Here is a 19,414-nt window from a genome sequence, read left to right on the forward strand (position 1 = left end):
TCTGTTATATTTGTCAAAGTTATGATGTCATTAACATTTTTTAATTGCACACCCTGTATTTAATTGAACAAATGCTGAGGTCAAGCAGATGTATAGGACGAGAGACGTAGTCCAAGAAATTAAATCTCAACGTCTAAGATGGCATGTCCATATACTCCCTAATAACTGCCTTAAAAAGTTAATCAGAGAAAAATCTCCACAGGAAGAAGGCCCTTAGGATACCCACGAATGCATTGGAGAGACAAAATATGGTCAGACTTATGAACAATGGGGCTACACACTCACCCAACTATCATGGACTACCATTCGAGATGGAAGCGAGTTGTGGAGTCAGCCAATATAGGTCTGGATCCCGCATAAGAAAAAAATGTTGATTAATAGCAAGCTGAAAATTTGTTAATAGGTTAACTTTGATGTATGGGAACACTGGAACAGGGGAAGTTTTAATTGTGGAACAGGTTAAAAATTTGGAACGTCAGACTACGAAAACGGGCGGATCTGTTTTGAGATGGACGTTGAGAGGTGACTCTATTTTTTTGCTGACATTGCTTGGAATTATCCCATATAATAATATTTGAGTTATGCTCCCACTCAAAAAGGTCCGGAACATTGTTTAAATAATCAAGATGTCAAAAAATGAAGGAAAAATTCGATTTTTTTCTTCGTTTTTTGATTATAACTTTAAAAGTATTCAAAGTTGCAGAAAAATAAAAGTTGCGTAATTAAATTTCCTCCAATAAGATTGGTTAAAATTTTTTGAACTTGTTACCCTTGTTACAAAATAGCAATAATTGCGAAAAAAACATAAAAAAAACAAGTATTCGCATTTTACGTTTCTCAACCATTTCTGCTACACGTCGGATCTTCATATTTCACGCAGAAAAACTTTATGATATGATAAAACAATACTGTAAATTTAGTTAAGATCGGTTTAATAGATTTTGCAAACTAAATTTTGCAATCCAGCTTTCGCAAAAAAAATTCATTTTTTCAAAATGTTGTAGGACTGAAAATAAAGCAGATAGCAAGTAAACATTTTTTTACAAATAGAAGAATACTGTACCTTTCATTTGCAAGTCGCAAAATTAAAATCGGTTAACTACCACAGCCTCAGGAATTTTTTTAAATAAACATCAATTTTTGGTGCCTCGCGCAGGACAGCGGTGTTCGATTCACACAAGTTGATTTCCACCAAAATGTCTTCCAATCTTTATCTAATATATTATTTTCTTACTCTATATTTTGTTGTATATTCATATTTTAATTCCACAGAAATCAAACTAATTTAAGTTAAAATATATGAACAAAGAAAGGTTTTGCTAAAAAAAGTGTTATTTCAAAGGACAGAGTATGTGGTTTTATTTTGAAATAAACAAATTTATTTATTTATTTCGAAATTTACTAAAAATTAAAATTTATCAATCATTATCAAAGGTCATTGGAATGCCCAATAAGAGCGAACGTATCCGCTGTCCTGCGCGTAGCACCAAAAATTAATGTTTGTTTAAAAAAATTCCTAACGCTGTGGTAGTTAACCTATTTTAATTTTGCAAATTGCAATAATGAAATGTACAGTATTCTTTTATACGTAAAAAAATTCAACTTCCTGTCTGCTTTATTTTCAGTGCTGCAACATTTTGAAAAAATGAATTTTTTTTGCGAAAGCTGGATTGCAAAATTTATTTTGCAAAATCTATTAAACCGATCTTAGTGAAATTTACAGTATTGTTTTATCGTATCATATCATATAAAGTTTTCTGGGTGAAATATGAAAGTCCTAAGTGTAGCATAAATGGTTGAAAATCGTAATATGCGAATACTTGTAATTTTATGGTTTTTTTCGAAATTATTGCTATTTTGCAACAAGGGTGACAATTTTTAAAATTTTCAGTTAATCCTATATTGTAGGAAATTTAATTACGCAACTTTTATGTTGGTGCAACTTTTCTCGAAAATGAATAATTTTAAAGTTATAATCAAAAAACCAAGAAAAAATCGATTTTTTCCTCCATTTTTTGACATTTTGATTATGTAAACAATGTTCCGGACCTTTTTGAGTGGGAGGATAACTCGAATATTATTATATGAGTTATTTTCAAGCAATTTCTGCAAAAAAATTAGAGTCACCTCTCAACATCCAAATGTACTAATATTTTTACAGATGCGCCCTGATCTATAAACTCTCATGCAAAAATCAGACTGGTGTGTATCACCAACTGGGCATTTTAATGAGTGGAACACGAATAACATGTCAAATGACAGAAATCATGTTGGTTAGTAATATTAGTCTGATTTTTGCATGAGAGTATAATGAAAGGGTAACAAATAAATTGGAAATTCTGTCGGACAAAATACATGGAACGTTTTCGTAGTCTGACGTTCCAAATTTTTAACCTGTTCCACATTTAAAACTTACCCTGTTCCAGTGTTCCCATACATCAAAGTTTGTCCGACTAGACACCGTTAAGCTGTTAACAAATTTTCAGCTTGCTATGAAGCAACTTTTTTTTTGGTACGCGGGATCCAGACCTAATATTCATTCGGGGTTGTAGTGCTACGTTCTACGAGAAGAAGAGGTATTTATTTGAAAAAGTGAATAGTCTTTTCAGAGACAAATTCAACTGTATAGGTTTTAATAAATCTCTAAAATTACTTTATGAATTATTCGAGAAATTTTTGTCAAATACCCTAGGTAGTGGGAAAATGGAAAATACACAAATTTAATTTGACAAAAATTAAAATACAAATGGCGAAAAACATTTTATTAAGTAAATCAAATATTTAACATGAAATCCATTGCAACTATCTGACAATGGCCAATTCACTGTTTGAATCCATCAGTGAGATCCTGAATGATCAATGCTGTTTAAATTTTTTTCTTAACCTGAGTGAAACTTTCTATAACCAAAAATTGAAGATAAAGATCTTCTGTGTAAAAGGTATATTAGTTTGAAAACCCCAGTAAAGGGCTACATTAAAATACAGAACGTTTTCGCTCTAAAGAGAGCATCATCAGTGTTCTAAGCAAGCTCTATATGCTAAGCCACCAAAAATACATGGGTTAAAACCCTTAAAATGCCGACCAAAGGTCTTACATTGGCATATTATTTATTAAACCCTGGTGATGGGTGCAATTTAAAAAGGTATACCTCAAGGCACCATATCACTATACCACAAGCATGTGGGTGGTTGAGTTGATTTCTCTGTCTTCACGAAGAGAAATGAATTCAACCACCCACATGCTTGTGGTATAGTCATATGGTGCCTTGAGGTATACCTTTTAAATTTCACCCATCGCCAGGGTTTAATAAATAATATGCCAATGTAAAACCTTTGGTCGGCATTTTAAGGGTTTTAACCCATGTATTTTTTGTGGCTTAGCATGTAGAGCTTGCTTAGAACACTGATGATGTTCTCTTTAGAGCGAAAACGTTCTGTATTTTAATGTAGCCTTTTATTGGGGTTTTCAAACTAATATACCTTTTACACAGAAGATCTTTTTCTTGAATTTTTGTAATTAATGGTACACAGCCAGCTACAGGAAAATTTTTTCTTATGGATTTCTATAACCATTTTTGGTATAACAGAATACATCACGATAAATACAGAACTGTTTTACACTGAAAACATGGAATGGCTTACTCTTCTGTATGGTCCCAGTTAAGTTGTAGTGATTTCATTATATTTCAAAAAGTCAAATAATGGTAGTTTTACTTGTAGGAAAAAGTGTATAATTGAGCAAAGTGTCTTCACATTGAGAGCGGTGAATGCAGGGTTGAAAAAAAACATGTTTTTTTTTTAATTTTATACAAAACACGTGTTTTTTTTGTTTTAAACATGTTTTATCTTTTTTTTAAATTTCATGTTTTAAACAAATAAAACATGTTTAAAACACATGTTTTTTTTTATTTTTAACATTTTTTTTGTTTTAAACATGCGTTTTTTATTTTAAATTTTATGTTTTGAACAAATAAAACATTGTTTAAATAATATTTTCTTTAACATAATAGATAAGAAAACCAATTGCAATTAGCAGCTATCGCCTGGGGGAACCCCAGACTTACTAGTTATAAATTCGCATTGCAAGTTAGCTATTATTGCAAGAGCGTCTACTGTAAGTTATTTTGTGGTGTTTAGTATTTTTTTTAAACATGCAAATGGCGAATTTTTATACATGATACTAAGGAGCGTATATGGAAATGGCTTTGATCCCAGCTCATTTTTTGGCAAATTTGCTTGATAAGCGCTTTAGTGGAAATAAACTTACCATCCATCCATTATAAATTATCATCCAGGAGCATTGTCAATTATTATTAATTACCACGCAAAGTGTGTACCCTTTAAACCATATACGTTATCTAAACATTTAATTGAGAATGTAATATGTACCAGAGACTTGGTGGCGTTCTATATGTACTACAGCATTGGAACTTGCTCAACAGCTCCACACAGCTAATGCATTGTCAGCCAACATGAAACACTCTTCTCCTCAACATACGGTTTGTCATTCCAAACTACGTAATCAGCTAGGCAATGTCAAAGCTGCTAAGTTGGTTTTAATTTTTAAATAGCTTAATTGCATCAGTGATGACGTGACTGATCAGATATCAGATTGATAATTTTAGATTACAAGATTACTGCGAGACTGGAACAGTTTTGAGAAATTTATTAACTCTTGGATGCAAAATGTTTTAAGTTTTCCAATTTTTGTTAAGTTCCGGTTATTAATAAATAAATAATATATATGTTGAAAAGTTTTTATAATGTACATACATATGTGAGAATTTTTTCTTATTTATTTATTATTTAACCAAGACAATGAAAAAAACGCTTGTTTAATTTAAGTGTTTTAAACATGTTTTAAACAAAAAGTGTTTTAAACATATACACAATACACATGTTTAAACATATACACATGTTTAAAACAGTTGTTTAAAACAAAATGTTTAAGACGAAACAACCCTGGGTGAATGGAAATTCTTCCTTGTGGAATTTTGCTTTTTCTCTATCCCAAAATTTAAGCAACAACCCTTGTAGAACAACTGACAGCCACAGTTTAACTAAGAGATAAACTGATATCTAATATCATTAAAACTAAGTAATTATTTGCTTAAAAGCATATGGTAACTCTTTTTTGATTATTTTCACATGTGAGAGACAATTATTGTGTTCAATTAAAAGAATCATAATCTCATCAGATATTAATGATATATACTTAAGGCTATGGGTACATAATTCGCAAATATTTTACGTGTATCCCTACTTTTTCTGTCTTTACACGGCAAATTACGTGTAGTAAAATTCACACTGGAATGGATATGTAAACATTACTAGAATGTCATTCTACTTGAAAATGTCATCATTAATTTAAAGAGATGGGTTTTGAATGTTCTTGGATAACTGTTATTTTTATAATTGCAAATGATTAATTCAGTTAATAAATGTGATTATTTCATTCATAGGAGATTCTGACCAATAGAAAGCTACAGAAATCTGAATTAAATCGATAATTTTTGATAATCTCCCGTCGTTAAGCATATTACGTCAGATGCCCTTCGTTGCTACGAAAAAATACATTCAGTGACATTAATGACAATTAATGTTTTAAAAATTATAAAAGTGATGACTTTCAATCGTCAAAATATTTATAAAAACTGTGTGTTTAATGGTACTTACATAAAAAAATTACAATAAAATTTTGGTTTTGAACAGTTTTATTCATGAAATAATCGCAACAAATTGCACTCGAACTCTGAAATTAATATAGAATTTTTGCTCTCGTGACACTTTGACATAATTTCACTCGCCTTCGGCTTGTGAAATTAAAACTGTCAAAGTGTCACTCGGGAAAAATTCAATAATTTCAGAGCTCTTGTGCAATTACTACTGATAATTTTTTCACTAATTATGTATTCAGTGAGTGTAATAATTTATTTGTACAACAAAGACTAATACTCAATCGAGAAAAGAGGAAAAGTGTTAAATTGATTTTTTAATAATACATATATTGTTATGGAACGCTTACAATTTTGAACATCTTTAACAAAATACTTGGATATCAGAATATATTATGATATTATCCTAATGTATTCTCTGCCTGGATCTTCCACAAATAATACAGAAAATAACTTTTTATTAAGTTCACGTGTTAAATCAATTATTTATCAAATACACTATGTATATATCAATAATATTTAATCAATAACTCAACATATTCCCGATGCAATGTCAAATATTTAAAATTGTCACTGTTTGTCAGTGTCTGACTGACAATATATGCTGACAATATTATATTCGGCTGAGTGCGTTGTAAGACAAAGATAGATTTGGAAAATATTACCACGGCATTGTGTTCATTTTTTTCGAATCCTGAAAAAACCAATAAATATTTTTGAAAAATTTAAACGCAGAATGAAAGACTAAATTATTACCGAGGGCCAAAAGTCCCTTAGAATAAATAAAAAGTTTATTTTGAATGATATATTTGAAATTAAAAATCACACTAAATTTTCTCTTAGTTTTTCACCCCTGTAACTTATTAAAATAAACATTATAGAAGTTCTCAGGGACTTTCGGCCCTTGCTAATAACGTAATCTTTCATTCTGCGTTTAAATTTTTCAAAAATACTTATTAGTTTTCTCAGGATTAGAAAAAAATGAATCCCCATTTGAATAGCATTGCAGCCGAAAATACGTACCGATCCTCTTAAAGGCGCTGTTTTTATATAGGCGATTTATTGTGTTCTTTTATTTATTATCTTTATATTTTGCCTTCAACAAAATTCAACCCTATAGACTGAATTCCTGCAAAATGATTTATGATTTTTGGTGACCATTTTCTGTTAGTTAATGTTAAATAGTTAGTAAGTAAAACTTTATGAATTAATATCAAATAGAAAACATGAAAAGTCCTTTTCCTAGACGAATAAGGCGGAATGTAACTGCATATTGTAGAGTCCTTTTCACATTCTTTTTCGTCGTCTCTTGTCTTATAAATTGTAAAAGTCACAAATTAAGGATGTTACCAGAAAGTGGTTCCACGAAAAGTTTCAGTTCATTCAAAAGTTTGGTATCCCGAGGTAACAAACACCACCCTCAGATGTTTTCAACTAAAACCATGGTTATTGCTTACAAGATCAAGGCCAAGTAAGTCAGCCTTCAGTTTTGAAAAAACATAACACACTAACAACTTATCAGGTATACAATTTTCGCGTATATTTTTAGAATTATCTTTTTTGAATCTATTTCTGGAGTGAAAATGAAACATCAAACATGAGTTAGAGTTAGACTCAGAAACTTTGACATATCACAAGAAAACAGTTTCAGAACCTTTTTGCTATTGTTATATAAAAGTGTTCACATTTTTTAATCCTTTACCTTTTTTTATATCCCAATAAAATATTTTATCTACTATGTCATATTATGTATAAGTTTTTAATTTGTGAAAACTGTCATTATAGATAGCAGTGCGTGAAGGGTTTAAAGTGTGCGTGAAGTAACAATGTATTTTAAATGGGATTTACTTTTTCGCACTGTTTTTTGGCACACTTTCATATAATCAAATATCCTTATTTTTCGCGTTGTCATGGTGATGACATAATGAGCAATAAATTACAACAAAACTTTTGACAGTTTTGTGGTTTGAAAGAAGTTCATCATCATCATCATCATGGCTTATTCACTCCTGGCGGAGTGTTTGCCGCCCTTTTGGGCTCTCTGATTCATTTATTGCGGATAATCAGTCCGCTGTTGTCTTTTATTATTATAGCAGCGTGTGTGACTTGGCCCTGTCTACAATTTTCCTCCATTCTTTCCGGTCCTTACAGCGCTCCTTCCAATTGTAGCTTCTTTATGTCTCCTAAGACTTGATCTTGTAACGATATGATACCTCGGCAAGCGATGAGCTGCTATTACTAGAGACGACCGATGGAGTGTCCGTGTTTGCGCATTCCTTCTTCATAGCACCGCTGGGGGAAACCGAAGGAGAGGGCATCGAGAGCATATTTAAGGCGAGCTAGGAGAATGAGAAAACCAGTCATGGTTAGCGTACTGAACTAACTATGGCTCAACAGCTGATGCTCGCGTATTGAACGAGCTTTAGCTGGCTTGGCAAAGATGCACCGTTTGTGAGGTGGAACTATGCCTAGGTAGACGCCACCGTAGTGACGTGGAGTTTTGCCACAATCGTTATCGCAGTAGGCCGTAGTAGCGATGAGCGAGTGACTGCATTGTAGTGAAATGCGGTCTCCAGGCTAAGTTGATTTAACGTAGCAATATTGTTATTGTATATATGGTTTATCGTATTATTTTAATGTTGCTGTTATGATCGGATGGCTGTAATAAAGTTTAATATTGTTTTTCCTTTGCAGAAGATGGAATTATATTTTATTTTATTTGTTTTAAACTGTATATAATTATCTTTAATATATTTGCTTTATTTCTAACTTGTGTTTTACTGAGTCTGTCGTCCTTAAAACAACTACCCGTTACAATCTCTCCAGCTTGTTTTGGGTCTTCCCTTTGGTATCGTTGTTGTTGGTCTCCAGCCAGTTATTCGCTTTAGCGTAGAGTCTGGGTTAGGTCTTTCTGTGTATCCCAGCCACCTGAGCCTTTGCGCCTTCACGAACTTTATTATGTCTTCACCCTGGATGACTTCTTTAATTTATTCATTGGTTAATCTTCTAAATTCGCCTACACTTATCCTCACCGGTCCCATTATTCGTCGAATTATCTTTCTCTCTAAGATTTCTAACCTCATTTCATCTTTTTGTGTTAGGCACATCATCTCTGCACCATAGGTGATCACTGGCCTGATAGCAGTCTTGTAAATTTTTAATTTGGTTGTCTTACTAATGTGCTTTTCTTTCAATAATTGTTGGTAGTTCCAGTAGGTTTTATTACCCAGTAGGATGCGTTTATTTATTTCATCCGTTCTATCATTTCTGCCATTCCCCATCACTCCCAAATATTTGAAACGGTGTACTCTTTCAAATGTATATGCACCAAGCTTAATTTTTTTCTCGATGTTCGTATTATCTCTTGAGCACTTGAGGTATTTCGTTTTGCTTTGGTTTATTACTAGCCCTCTCTTCTTTGCTTCTTTATCTAGTATTAATATTATATTCTGCATGGTTTTTAAGTCTCTAGTAACCAGTGCAATGTCGTCTGCATACGCTATCAGTTGGGCTGAAGATTCGATAATAGTTCCCATAATTTTGGCTGCTCTTACTACCCCTCTATGGCAATGTTAAATAATGTTGTTGACAGGGAGTCTCCCTGTCTTGACACCTACCTCCATTTGTACTTCATCTGACGGGCCTTCCCTTGTTAAGATTCGTGCCTTGGATTCCTTCATCGTCATTTTCGTGAGACTTACTAGTTTTTCTTGAATGCCTAGTTGCTTCATATCATTAATTAGCTCCTCCCTTATTACACTGTCCAATGCTTGCTTGTAGTCAATAAACAGTATGTAGATCTATTCCGCGCTCGTAACTTTTTTCGACGATTTGCGTTACAATGTGTATTGCATCTATTGTTGACTTACCTTCTCTGAATCCATGTTGGTATTAACCTATTTTTGTTCTCGTTTCTTTTTCTATTCTTTGATCAAATTAGTTAATATTTTGTACATTGTATTTAATAGCGTGATTCCCCTGTAGTTAGTGCATTTCGTCTTGTCGCCTTTTTTAGGGATTGGTGTTATCAGACCGCAATTCCCGTCGTTCGGCATGCGTTCTTCTTCCCATATTCGTTCTATCAGCTTGTGGATTCTGTGGGGTAGTTCCTCTCCCCTTTTCTTGAAGAACTCGTTTATAATGACGTCTGGTCCTGCTGTTTTCCTTGTCTTTAATCTGTTTATGGTCGCCAATACTTCGCTGTATGAGGGAGGCTCTGATTGTTCTTCATTCCTATTTTCTATTTGTTCTTCATTTTCTGCATTTTCAGCATCGTCTTTCTTTTTGAACAATTCTCTATAGTGTGTTTCCCATTCCTTTTTTCCAATATTTGCCGGTATCTTTTTCTTATTCTGTGCTTTTATGTGTTTTTCTATAGTCTTGCATTATCGTTTCTTCAATCCATTTCTTCTTTTTAGTTCTGCAACATTTGTCTAACTCTTTCTTCTTCTCTTTAATGTGTAGGAGATCTTCTTGTTTCCATGTGGCCAACCACCTGTGTCTTGCTTTGTCCTTGTCTTTACTAGCTTGCTCGAAAGAAATTAGAACTTTTAAATGTCAAAGTCCTAAAAATTGTAGAATAGAAATGAATTCCAGTGACGAAGACTTACAGTTTTTTTATTTATTTATCGTAGATAAAATATTGTATGAAACTGTGCGTGAAGTACTTTTTGCGAGCTTACGCGATTTATAGCACTCGCTCCGCTGTCGCTCGTGCTCTAAACATCGCATGCGTTCGCAAAAAGCATACTTGACGAACTGTTTCATAAATAAATATTATCGAGACAGTATATAACGATGGCCGCGCTAATAACCAGCATAATAACGCAAAAGATGAAAAACATAATAAATTATAAAATAAAAAGGGGTGAACCTACATAGTAAACGTGGAAATTATCGATATAAACGTATAAATTAACAATACATTACATAGTTTCCCACCTTTAGACGTTGATTTTATAAAATTCTCCTGTCGCAGTGACAGTTGTCATAATGCTCCGATACGTCTAAAGGTGAGAAACTGTGTAATATTAATTTATACGTTTATATCGATAATTTCCACCTCTACTAGTTTAATCTCTTGTTACTTCACAATGTATTATGTTTTTCATCTTTTGCGTTATTTTGTCGGTTATTATCGCGTTCATCACTGTATACATGATTGCATAAGATGAATAATCAAACTAATTATTTTTAGTTACCCGTGCATCTTCTATGAATGAAACAGATTCTGGTCAGATAAGATATGATAGACAGCAAAGTAAATCAAGACCAAGACCAGGAGTACAATCCAGTTCCGGCAATTCGCTTCTGGCTCCTCCACCATCATCACAACGTAAAAATAGCATCTCAAATGATCCAGATACTCCAGATTTAATTTCATTCTCTAGTCCACCTGCTACAACATCTACATCCAATGACATCATTGATTTTTGCAAGCAACAAAAGTAAGTAATCAACTAGAATTTTTAAAGATAAAGGATATAATGTTAGATAAAAGGCATTATATTCAATTTCGATTCAGAGATCATTACCATCTTTCTATGGACCATTTCGAACTCTTTTGTTCTCATCAGGAAAGCACTGTAATGATGCTCTGAATCGAAAAATAAACACCCTTGCCATTCATGCCAATTACAAAATATAATTAACATTAAGACGCGATAGTGACCTCTATTAACAAAATGTCGAAACCCAAAACACTCCATTTTCAAACAAATAAATGTTTAAAAATAATAAAATCTTTGGATTTCTTAATTCGGAAACAGATTCTCTCTTATACCTATTCCCATCCTTCTAAAAATTGCAAGGAATAAAGGGTGATGAATGTAGAGACATGGGGAGTCTACATAGTTGCACTCCACAACATATCAATTCACCGAGATAAAGATCAACAAATCTGGTTCCTAGTACTCAATACGTGAGTAAAAACGCAGGTAGATAAAAGGCACTATATTTAATTTCGATCCAGAGATCATTACCATCTTTCTATGGACCATTTCGAACTCTTTTGTTCTCATCAGGAAAGCACTGTAATGATGCTTTGAATCGAAAAATAAACACCCTTGCCATTCATGCCAATTACAAAATATAATTAACATTAAGACGCGATAGCGACCTCTATAAACAAAATGTCAAAACCCAAAAGACTCCATTTTCAAACAAATAAATGTTTAAAAAAATGTTTAAAAATAATAAAATCTTTGGATTTCTTAATTCGGAAATAGATTCTCTCTTATACCTATTCCCATCCTTCTAAAAATTGCAAGGAATAAAGGGTGATGAATTTAGAGACATGGGGAGTCTTTATTCCTTGCAATTTTTAGGAATAGGTATAAGAGAGAATATGTTTCCGAATTAAGAAATCCAAAGATTTTATTATTTTTATTAAACATTTATTTGTTTGAAAATGGAGTCTTTTGGGTTTCGACATTTTGATATAATGTTAATTTGTTTAGAAGATTATCGATAAATTGTTTTCTTTGTCTTCCTATTGATCTCGGTTCAGCTTGTGATTTACTCTGGGCTTTTTTACCACTCTATTCTAATTAATTTGGTTTACTTGCTTACTCCATTCAGTATTTCTTCTCTCGATCCACCTGTTTATTCCTTAGATCTTGCATATCTATTGCTTAGTATGAAAACCTCGTATCTCATTTTACAGAAAATTTTACAAAATAGTCTTTAAACTGAATTTCTGCATACTATAACCTAAAACAAACGTGAAAAATTCATGTGTAACAATCTAAATGTGCTCAGAATAAAAAATATGTAAAGATAGTTTTTTGTTTTTAGGTTAAAGTGTGCAGAAATTCAGATTAAAGTTTCTCCCGTAAAATGAGATACGAGGTTTTCATACTAAGGCATCGATATGTGCCTTATACATTCGTCTGTCTCTTAATGTTTTATTTAGCGTAAAACTTTCATTTCTGTTTTTTTTAACAGTCTTAATGACCAAAACGATTGGGTAAGGAATGCAAACACATTCCATACGAGGGAGGGATGCCAATAAAAATAAATCAGTCCTAACTTAGACCTTTCGGACAAATAGCAACGAAAACAGAATGCCTAGAAAAATTGATCGTCAAGGGCAAACATTCTTGATGAAGGTCTCTCACACCTTGAATCAATCAAGACAGAAGAATTAGTATTCATTAGTGATGTATCGAATATTCGCATTCGCGAATATTCGCATATTTTTGCATGTTCGCATTCGTATTCGCATCCGCAAAATTTGTGCGAATAGTTTGCGAATATGATTTTGAAAAAAATAATTATTTGAAGATGATATTAGGTCCATAAAGTCAAAATCTATTCACTTCTCATCTTGTTTTTTTTTTTGTTAAGAAAAGGTAACAACCTCGTTAAATCACATTATCAGCCTTCACTTTATTTTATTATTTGGTATTATGTAATAAAGTTATAAACTTCTCATTATAAATTTAGAAAACGTTACAAAAATAGAACCAAATTTAAAGAAACTGAATATTCACATTCGCATCCGCATTCGCGAATGTCAGTAGCAGATATTCGTATTCGCATTCGTATTCGCGAATGTTCAAAAAATGACATTCGTTACATCACTGGTATTCATGGTCTATTCATAGCTTTTGTAGCAGTCTAAGGTAAAGAATGATGAGAAACCACGATCCAAGTGATCGATACCTAAAGTCACTTTCGAGAGTCAACAGAAACACACATTCAAATTCAATTTTCTTATCTCCACTTTTATTCTGTATTCATATTGTTTTCACCCAATTTTTGAAAAAATAGTATCGTTCGCGGTAACGATTCCGTACTTGTCCAGGACAACTTCGCATGCGCACTTTAAAAAAGAGCGTTCTCTTTTTTAAAGTGCGCATGCGATTTTTAAAGTGCGCATGCGAAGTTGTCCTGGACAAGTACGGAATCGTTACCGCGAACGATACTAATGTGAAAACTTTGAATTATCCACGTCCGTCTGTCCGTCTGTCTGTCTGTAATCACAACTCCTCCGTCAATATACCAGGTAGAATGACAAATGAGGTGTCAAATAAAAGCTTGTAATCCAAGGATGGTACTAAAGGTGAGATATTTGACCTAGGCTGACTGTCCCTCGGTCCGTTCGACCGTGAATATAACTACTCCCTCATTATACCAGGTAGAATGACAAATGAGATGTCAAATGAAAGCTTATAATGCAAGGATGGTACTAAATGTGAGAAATTTGACCTAGGCTGTCTGTCCGTCCGACAGCGAATATAACTCCTCCGTCATTATACCAGATAGAATGACAAATGAGGTGTCAAATGAAATCTTATAATGCAAGGATGGTACTAAAGGTGAGATATTTGACCTAGGCTGTCTTTCCGTCGGTCCTTTCGACCGCGAATATAACTCCTCTGTCATTATACCAGGTAGAATGACAAACGAGGTGTCAAATGAAAGCTTATAATGCAAGGATGGTACTAAAGGTGAGATATTTGACCTAGACTGTCTTTCCGTCGGTCCTTCCGACCGCGAATATAACTCCTCTGTCATTATACCAGGTAGAATGGCAAATGAGGTGTCAAATGAAAGCTTATAATGCAAGGATGATACTAAAGGTGAGATATTTGACCTAGGCTGTCTGTCCGTCCGACTGCGAATATAACTCCTTCGTCATTATACCAAATAGAATGACAAATGAGGTGTCAAATGAAAGCAAGGAACGAATGGAACGAAGGAAATGAATCCAAGGATGGTACTAAAGGTGAGATATTTGACCTAAACTCTCTTTCCGTCGGTCCTTCCGACCGCAAATATAACTCCTCTGTCATTATACCAGGTAGAATGACAGAGGTGTCGAATGAAAGCTTATAATGCAAGGATGGTGCTAAATGTGAGAAATTTGGCCTATACTCGAGCCGCTTAAAAGATGGAATTCAAGGTCGCGTGATCACTTAATGCAAGCATCGACCGCTCGTTCGAAGTCAGACCTTCTAAGAACTGTTTACACCGTCATTATTTGTGCTTCATTCACACTTCCACTGATGAATTGCATTAGGCCGTGCTTAAAATTCGGTTTTGTTGAGCTGTGTAAACGTGGGAAAAGTGGAATCATCGGGAGAGGAACGTTTAAGAGTGCGTGCCATTCACGTGATCAGTACATCTTCTCAACGGCTAGACTATAGACTGTCTGCCCGTCTGTCCGTCCGACTGCGAATATAACTCCTCCGTCATTATACCAGGTAGAATGACAAATGAGGTGTCAAATGAAAGCTTATAATGCAAGGATGGTATTAAATGTGAAAAATTTGACCTAGTCTGTCTGTTCGTCTGTCCGTCCGACTGCGAATATAACTCCTCCGTCACTGTACCAGGTAGAATAACAATTGAGGTGTCGAATGAAAGCTTATAATCCAAGGATGGTACTAAATGTGCGAAATTTGACCCAGGACTTCTGGTTTTAGAAATGCGACCAGAAGTACTATTTTAAAGTCACCGGAATAGTACACGTGATATATTATTCGACGCTACTTCGCAAGAAAAGAACAAATATATACTTCCAGTTTCATGACTGTCTGTTCATCTGTCTTTCCGTCCGCGAATACAACTCCTCCATTATTAATACAGATAGAATGACAAATGAGGTGTCGAATAAAAGCTTATAACCCAAGGATGGTATTAAAGATGAGAAATTTGACATCGGACTTCCGGTTATAGAGTTGCAACCGTATGAACTGTTCTAAAGTCATCGAAATAGTATAAGCGATATATCATTCGACGTGCCTTAGCAAGATGAGAAGAAATTTTGGTTTTGGTTTTTATATCATTTCTGCTTAAAAAGTTCTAACCAGAAGTGCCGTTATAGTCGCAGAAATAGTACATTTAACACATCAATCGAAGCGTATTGAAAAGTTAAGTTTTAATCTTTAGTTCCTGTTTTGAAGTTATTTCTGTTTAAACAATGATGACCCAAAGTTTAGTCAAAATGACTCAAAATTAGTAAAATCGTATATCAATCGACGCAAAGTTACACGAAGCGTTCAAATATCGACTTCCAGTTCTACTTTTCATTACTTTGGGTGAAAACCTAGGACTTACGAAGTCCAATTACTTGTTTTTGGTTTGGATTTCAATCTTTTGTTTGGTAGTTTCTACCCTATTTTTATTCTTTTTTTTTTATATATTTTTAAATTATTCTGAGGTCAATGGAGTTATCTCTTATGCATATCATACTATTGGATTTTTATTTGGTAGATTTTCATCTTTACCTTTGTTTTCTTTGGAATACTTTTTTAGTCCTAATATTTTTTATTTCTGAAAACCATCAATTTCTTACAAAGTCTTACAAACGATTAAAACACATTTCTTTAAAATCTCAACAAAACAGAGAGTTAGTGTCAATATTAATAATGCAGTTACATATAACCAAATATGCAATTATATATCATGTTTACATATAAAAAACAGGCATCACTGACAAAACCACCTTCAGAGACAAAATAGATAAACCGCCACAGCAAGCTAAGCAGAAGCAATACAGACCAAAATGGTCAGAGGGGCAAAAGCATCGTCTTGTAGAACATATGCACCAATACTGGACAAATAAAAAGAACTGAGAGTACAGAGAAAGTACAGAAATCTGGAAATTCAAATACGAAGACCATGGAGAATGGAACCTACCCAGAGAATACCTATTATTCTATCTAATACATAAGTCATTCTGAAGAACTTCCTAGAAGGCATAAAAGGCTGGGTCTGAATGAACATCTCTAAGGCGGGCCATTCACGCTCTGATTTGTAGTACCTCTAGTGGTACTACTTTGTGGCAAGGTCCCTATACCATAGGTTGTATGGTAACTTTGACATTGACAAATGAAATATTGTCATCGTGACGTCACCCAGACGATCAATTTTACGAATTGCTTGTAAACATAATAGGATACGTGGTTTGGAGGCTATATTTTGTTATTAAATATCGTTAGTGTTTTAATTTGTGTTTATATCTTGAGATATAATGTATCTATAGATATCATTAAGCGTTTTTAGTATAATAACTTAAACCCAAAACTCTTTTACAAGTGTTCAGATACATTTTAATGTGGTTGCGTTAAGTACCTACTTACTTACTGGATTGCAGCCATCTGAAGATCGTTTGAATAAACAATTATAAACTAAATGAATATATAAAATGGGGAAAATTCCCTTTATTGCACTGAAATTGTATTTTTTTATATAATTTATTGTTAATGTAAAACTTCACAGGTACCTATTGAATGGAATCATAATGTTTTCATAGTTTTAGGTATTATAATGCAGTACCTAACGTAATTAGATGCTCTTAAGGGAAAAACTACTAATTTTGATACATAAATCTTTAGTTTAATCTCTTTTTCACCATGTTTTACATGTTAGGAGGAATTTATAATAATGTACTACATGCATTATCCCCAATTCAAAATTATTATATACCTACTCAAAATCATTTAAAAAAGTAAATTGTATTCAACCCATTATTAATATACCTAGGATATTTTAATGATTTAGTCCCATATATACACAAGAAAGAATCTACTTCTGCTTTAATTAAGTATGTAGTAATGCTATTCCACTGCATATATTTAATTGCAATTATATTCTATGATTTTTGTAACTCTACAGGCATCTACCGCATTTTTAAAGAATATATGAAATAAATAGTCATTAAAAATCCAAACGTATTTTTTTTTAATATACATATTTTCAATACATTCCTACTTTCCGAGTTCATTTCAATGAGTGAAGTGAATGAATTTGAATGCAGCATTCTGGGTGACGTCACTCCCGCCATTAGATTCTCGACGCTGATTGGTGGAAAGTTACCATACAACCTGTCTATTTATGAACCTTACTTTGTGGTACCTCTAGTGCTACTACTAGACCATTCACGTCCCAACATTTTATCTTTCTAGCCGCCAACAAAGGTCTTACCTTTCAGCCACCTGTTTTCACGGTGGTGTACACTAAAAAATGTATCGAGTAAAGTCTATGCAAAATATAATTCGGAGGATTTGTGTTTTTAAAAATTTGGTACATGAGTTGAGGTTTCATAATTAAGCATGCCATAAGTTTCGCTTCTCTAGCATTTGTCTAGGGCTGATATGAACTAATTAATTTTTACGGGTCTTGTAATTTTTACGACTTTTTAAGATGTAGAGTAGATATATTCTATTTTAGAAAAAAATAAATACTTTTTCTAAACTGGAGCTGGGATTTACTTTGCTGTGTGTGGGTGTATCGTATATTTTTAATAGTAGCAATTTTTCGTGCCATTAAAAGTTATTTTCTATTATTTATTTGCGAACCTAGGGATCTTTGCTCAGCGTTGTACCAATTGAGATTTTGTTTGGAGCTGATGTTGTAAGCAAATTGTATACACGGAGGAAATACTAGTTACAGTGCGGTCTCGTAGCAAATTTACCATTTTAATTGGGAATAAATCACAATGTTAGTTAGAAATTAAATTTATTTGACGTTTCGACTTCTACTTCTGAAATCGTTATGAAAATGTTCCGAAGTGGAAGTCGAAACATCAAATAAATTTAATGTATAACTAATATCGTGGCTTATTATTATTAAATATTTGCAAACTAGGAATGTTTACGTAAAGAAACTTGTAGACATCCCATACGTAATATACTGCGAGGCATAAGTTAGGGATATAGAAAATTTATGCTCATTTTCATAGTTGATTTTTTCGTGATTTAATTAACGGATCGCGCTAATTTTTTTTACTATTTTAGATATTTCTTCAGTATTAACACAGTTGTGCAAAGATTTACTTAAACTTCTTTTTTGTACTTATACCGGGTGGAGGAAAAGAAATGTTTTTCTTATGTTAAGTTTGAAACACCCTGTAGGAAGAACGAGGTACGATAATGAGTATGCATCGGAATCGTATTATAGTCTTATGTTTTGTGAACATTTTGTTTTTTTAATGTGCCTGATATCTTTAGAAACAAAGAAAATAGACGGTTTTGTAGTTTAACATGTGTTTTAACCGAAACAAAAGTTTGAGACACCCTTTAGGGAGGAATAGGTAAAATGGTGGTAGTCTCATCTTTTGTAAACCATTTATTTTTTAAATTTCTCTGATATCTTTAATAACAAAGAAACTAGACGGTTTTAAATATGTGTTTTAACTGACGACTGCGATACGTGAGGAGGTCATGTCTTATCATACCCCTAAGACGAAATTATTTCCTATATATAGTGCGAAAGAAAAAGAGTGTTCAAAGAAAAAGAATATGTGTAATGTACCTCTCGATATTTAAAGAGCCTCCAGATACGACACCGAATCCGTATGACTTTCAGAGAAATTCCACCCCAAAACATAGAGCCTCCATTAAACAGTCTCGTCTCTCTTATCTTGTGCTGTGCATACCGCTTACCTGATCGACAAATACCTCTTATAGGTGTCTTTTGTTAACTGTTATGTTTTAGTGTTAATTTAGTTTTGTTTCAGTTAAAATACATGTTAAGGAGTAAACCACCTATTTTCTTTGTTATTTTCTTTATCTTTAGAAAACTAAAGATATCAGGGAGATTCAAAAAACAAAATGTTCACAAAACATAAGACTACAATACGATTCCAAACTATACACAGATTTGTACCTCGTTCTCCCTACAGGGTGTTTCAAACTTAACATAACAAAAACATTACTTTTCTTCCACCCGGTATAAGTACAAAAAAGAAGTTTAATTAAATCTTTGCACAACTGTGTAAATACTAAAGA

The 19,414-nt window shown here is 33.2% G+C and overlaps 1 protein-coding gene across 3 annotated transcripts in view; it reads left to right on the plus strand.

Annotated features, from left to right (window-relative positions):
- Positions 1 to 19,414, plus strand: part of LOC114325900 (phosphatidylinositol 4-phosphate 3-kinase C2 domain-containing subunit alpha) — a 285,129-nt gene that overhangs the window by 15,261 nt on the left and 250,454 nt on the right. For all 3 annotated transcript variants that reach the window (XM_028274045.2, XM_028274047.2, XM_028274046.2), the window contains exon 2: positions 10,873 to 11,122. In XM_028274045.2, the coding sequence (XP_028129846.1) occupies positions 10,873 to 11,122 (250 nt within the window). The remainder of the gene's footprint in view (positions 1 to 10,872; positions 11,123 to 19,414) is intronic.

Source organism: Diabrotica virgifera, chromosome 6, assembly GCF_917563875.1.
Source record: "Diabrotica virgifera virgifera chromosome 6, PGI_DIABVI_V3a".
NCBI classification, from domain to species: Eukaryota; Metazoa; Arthropoda; class Insecta; order Coleoptera; family Chrysomelidae; genus Diabrotica; species Diabrotica virgifera.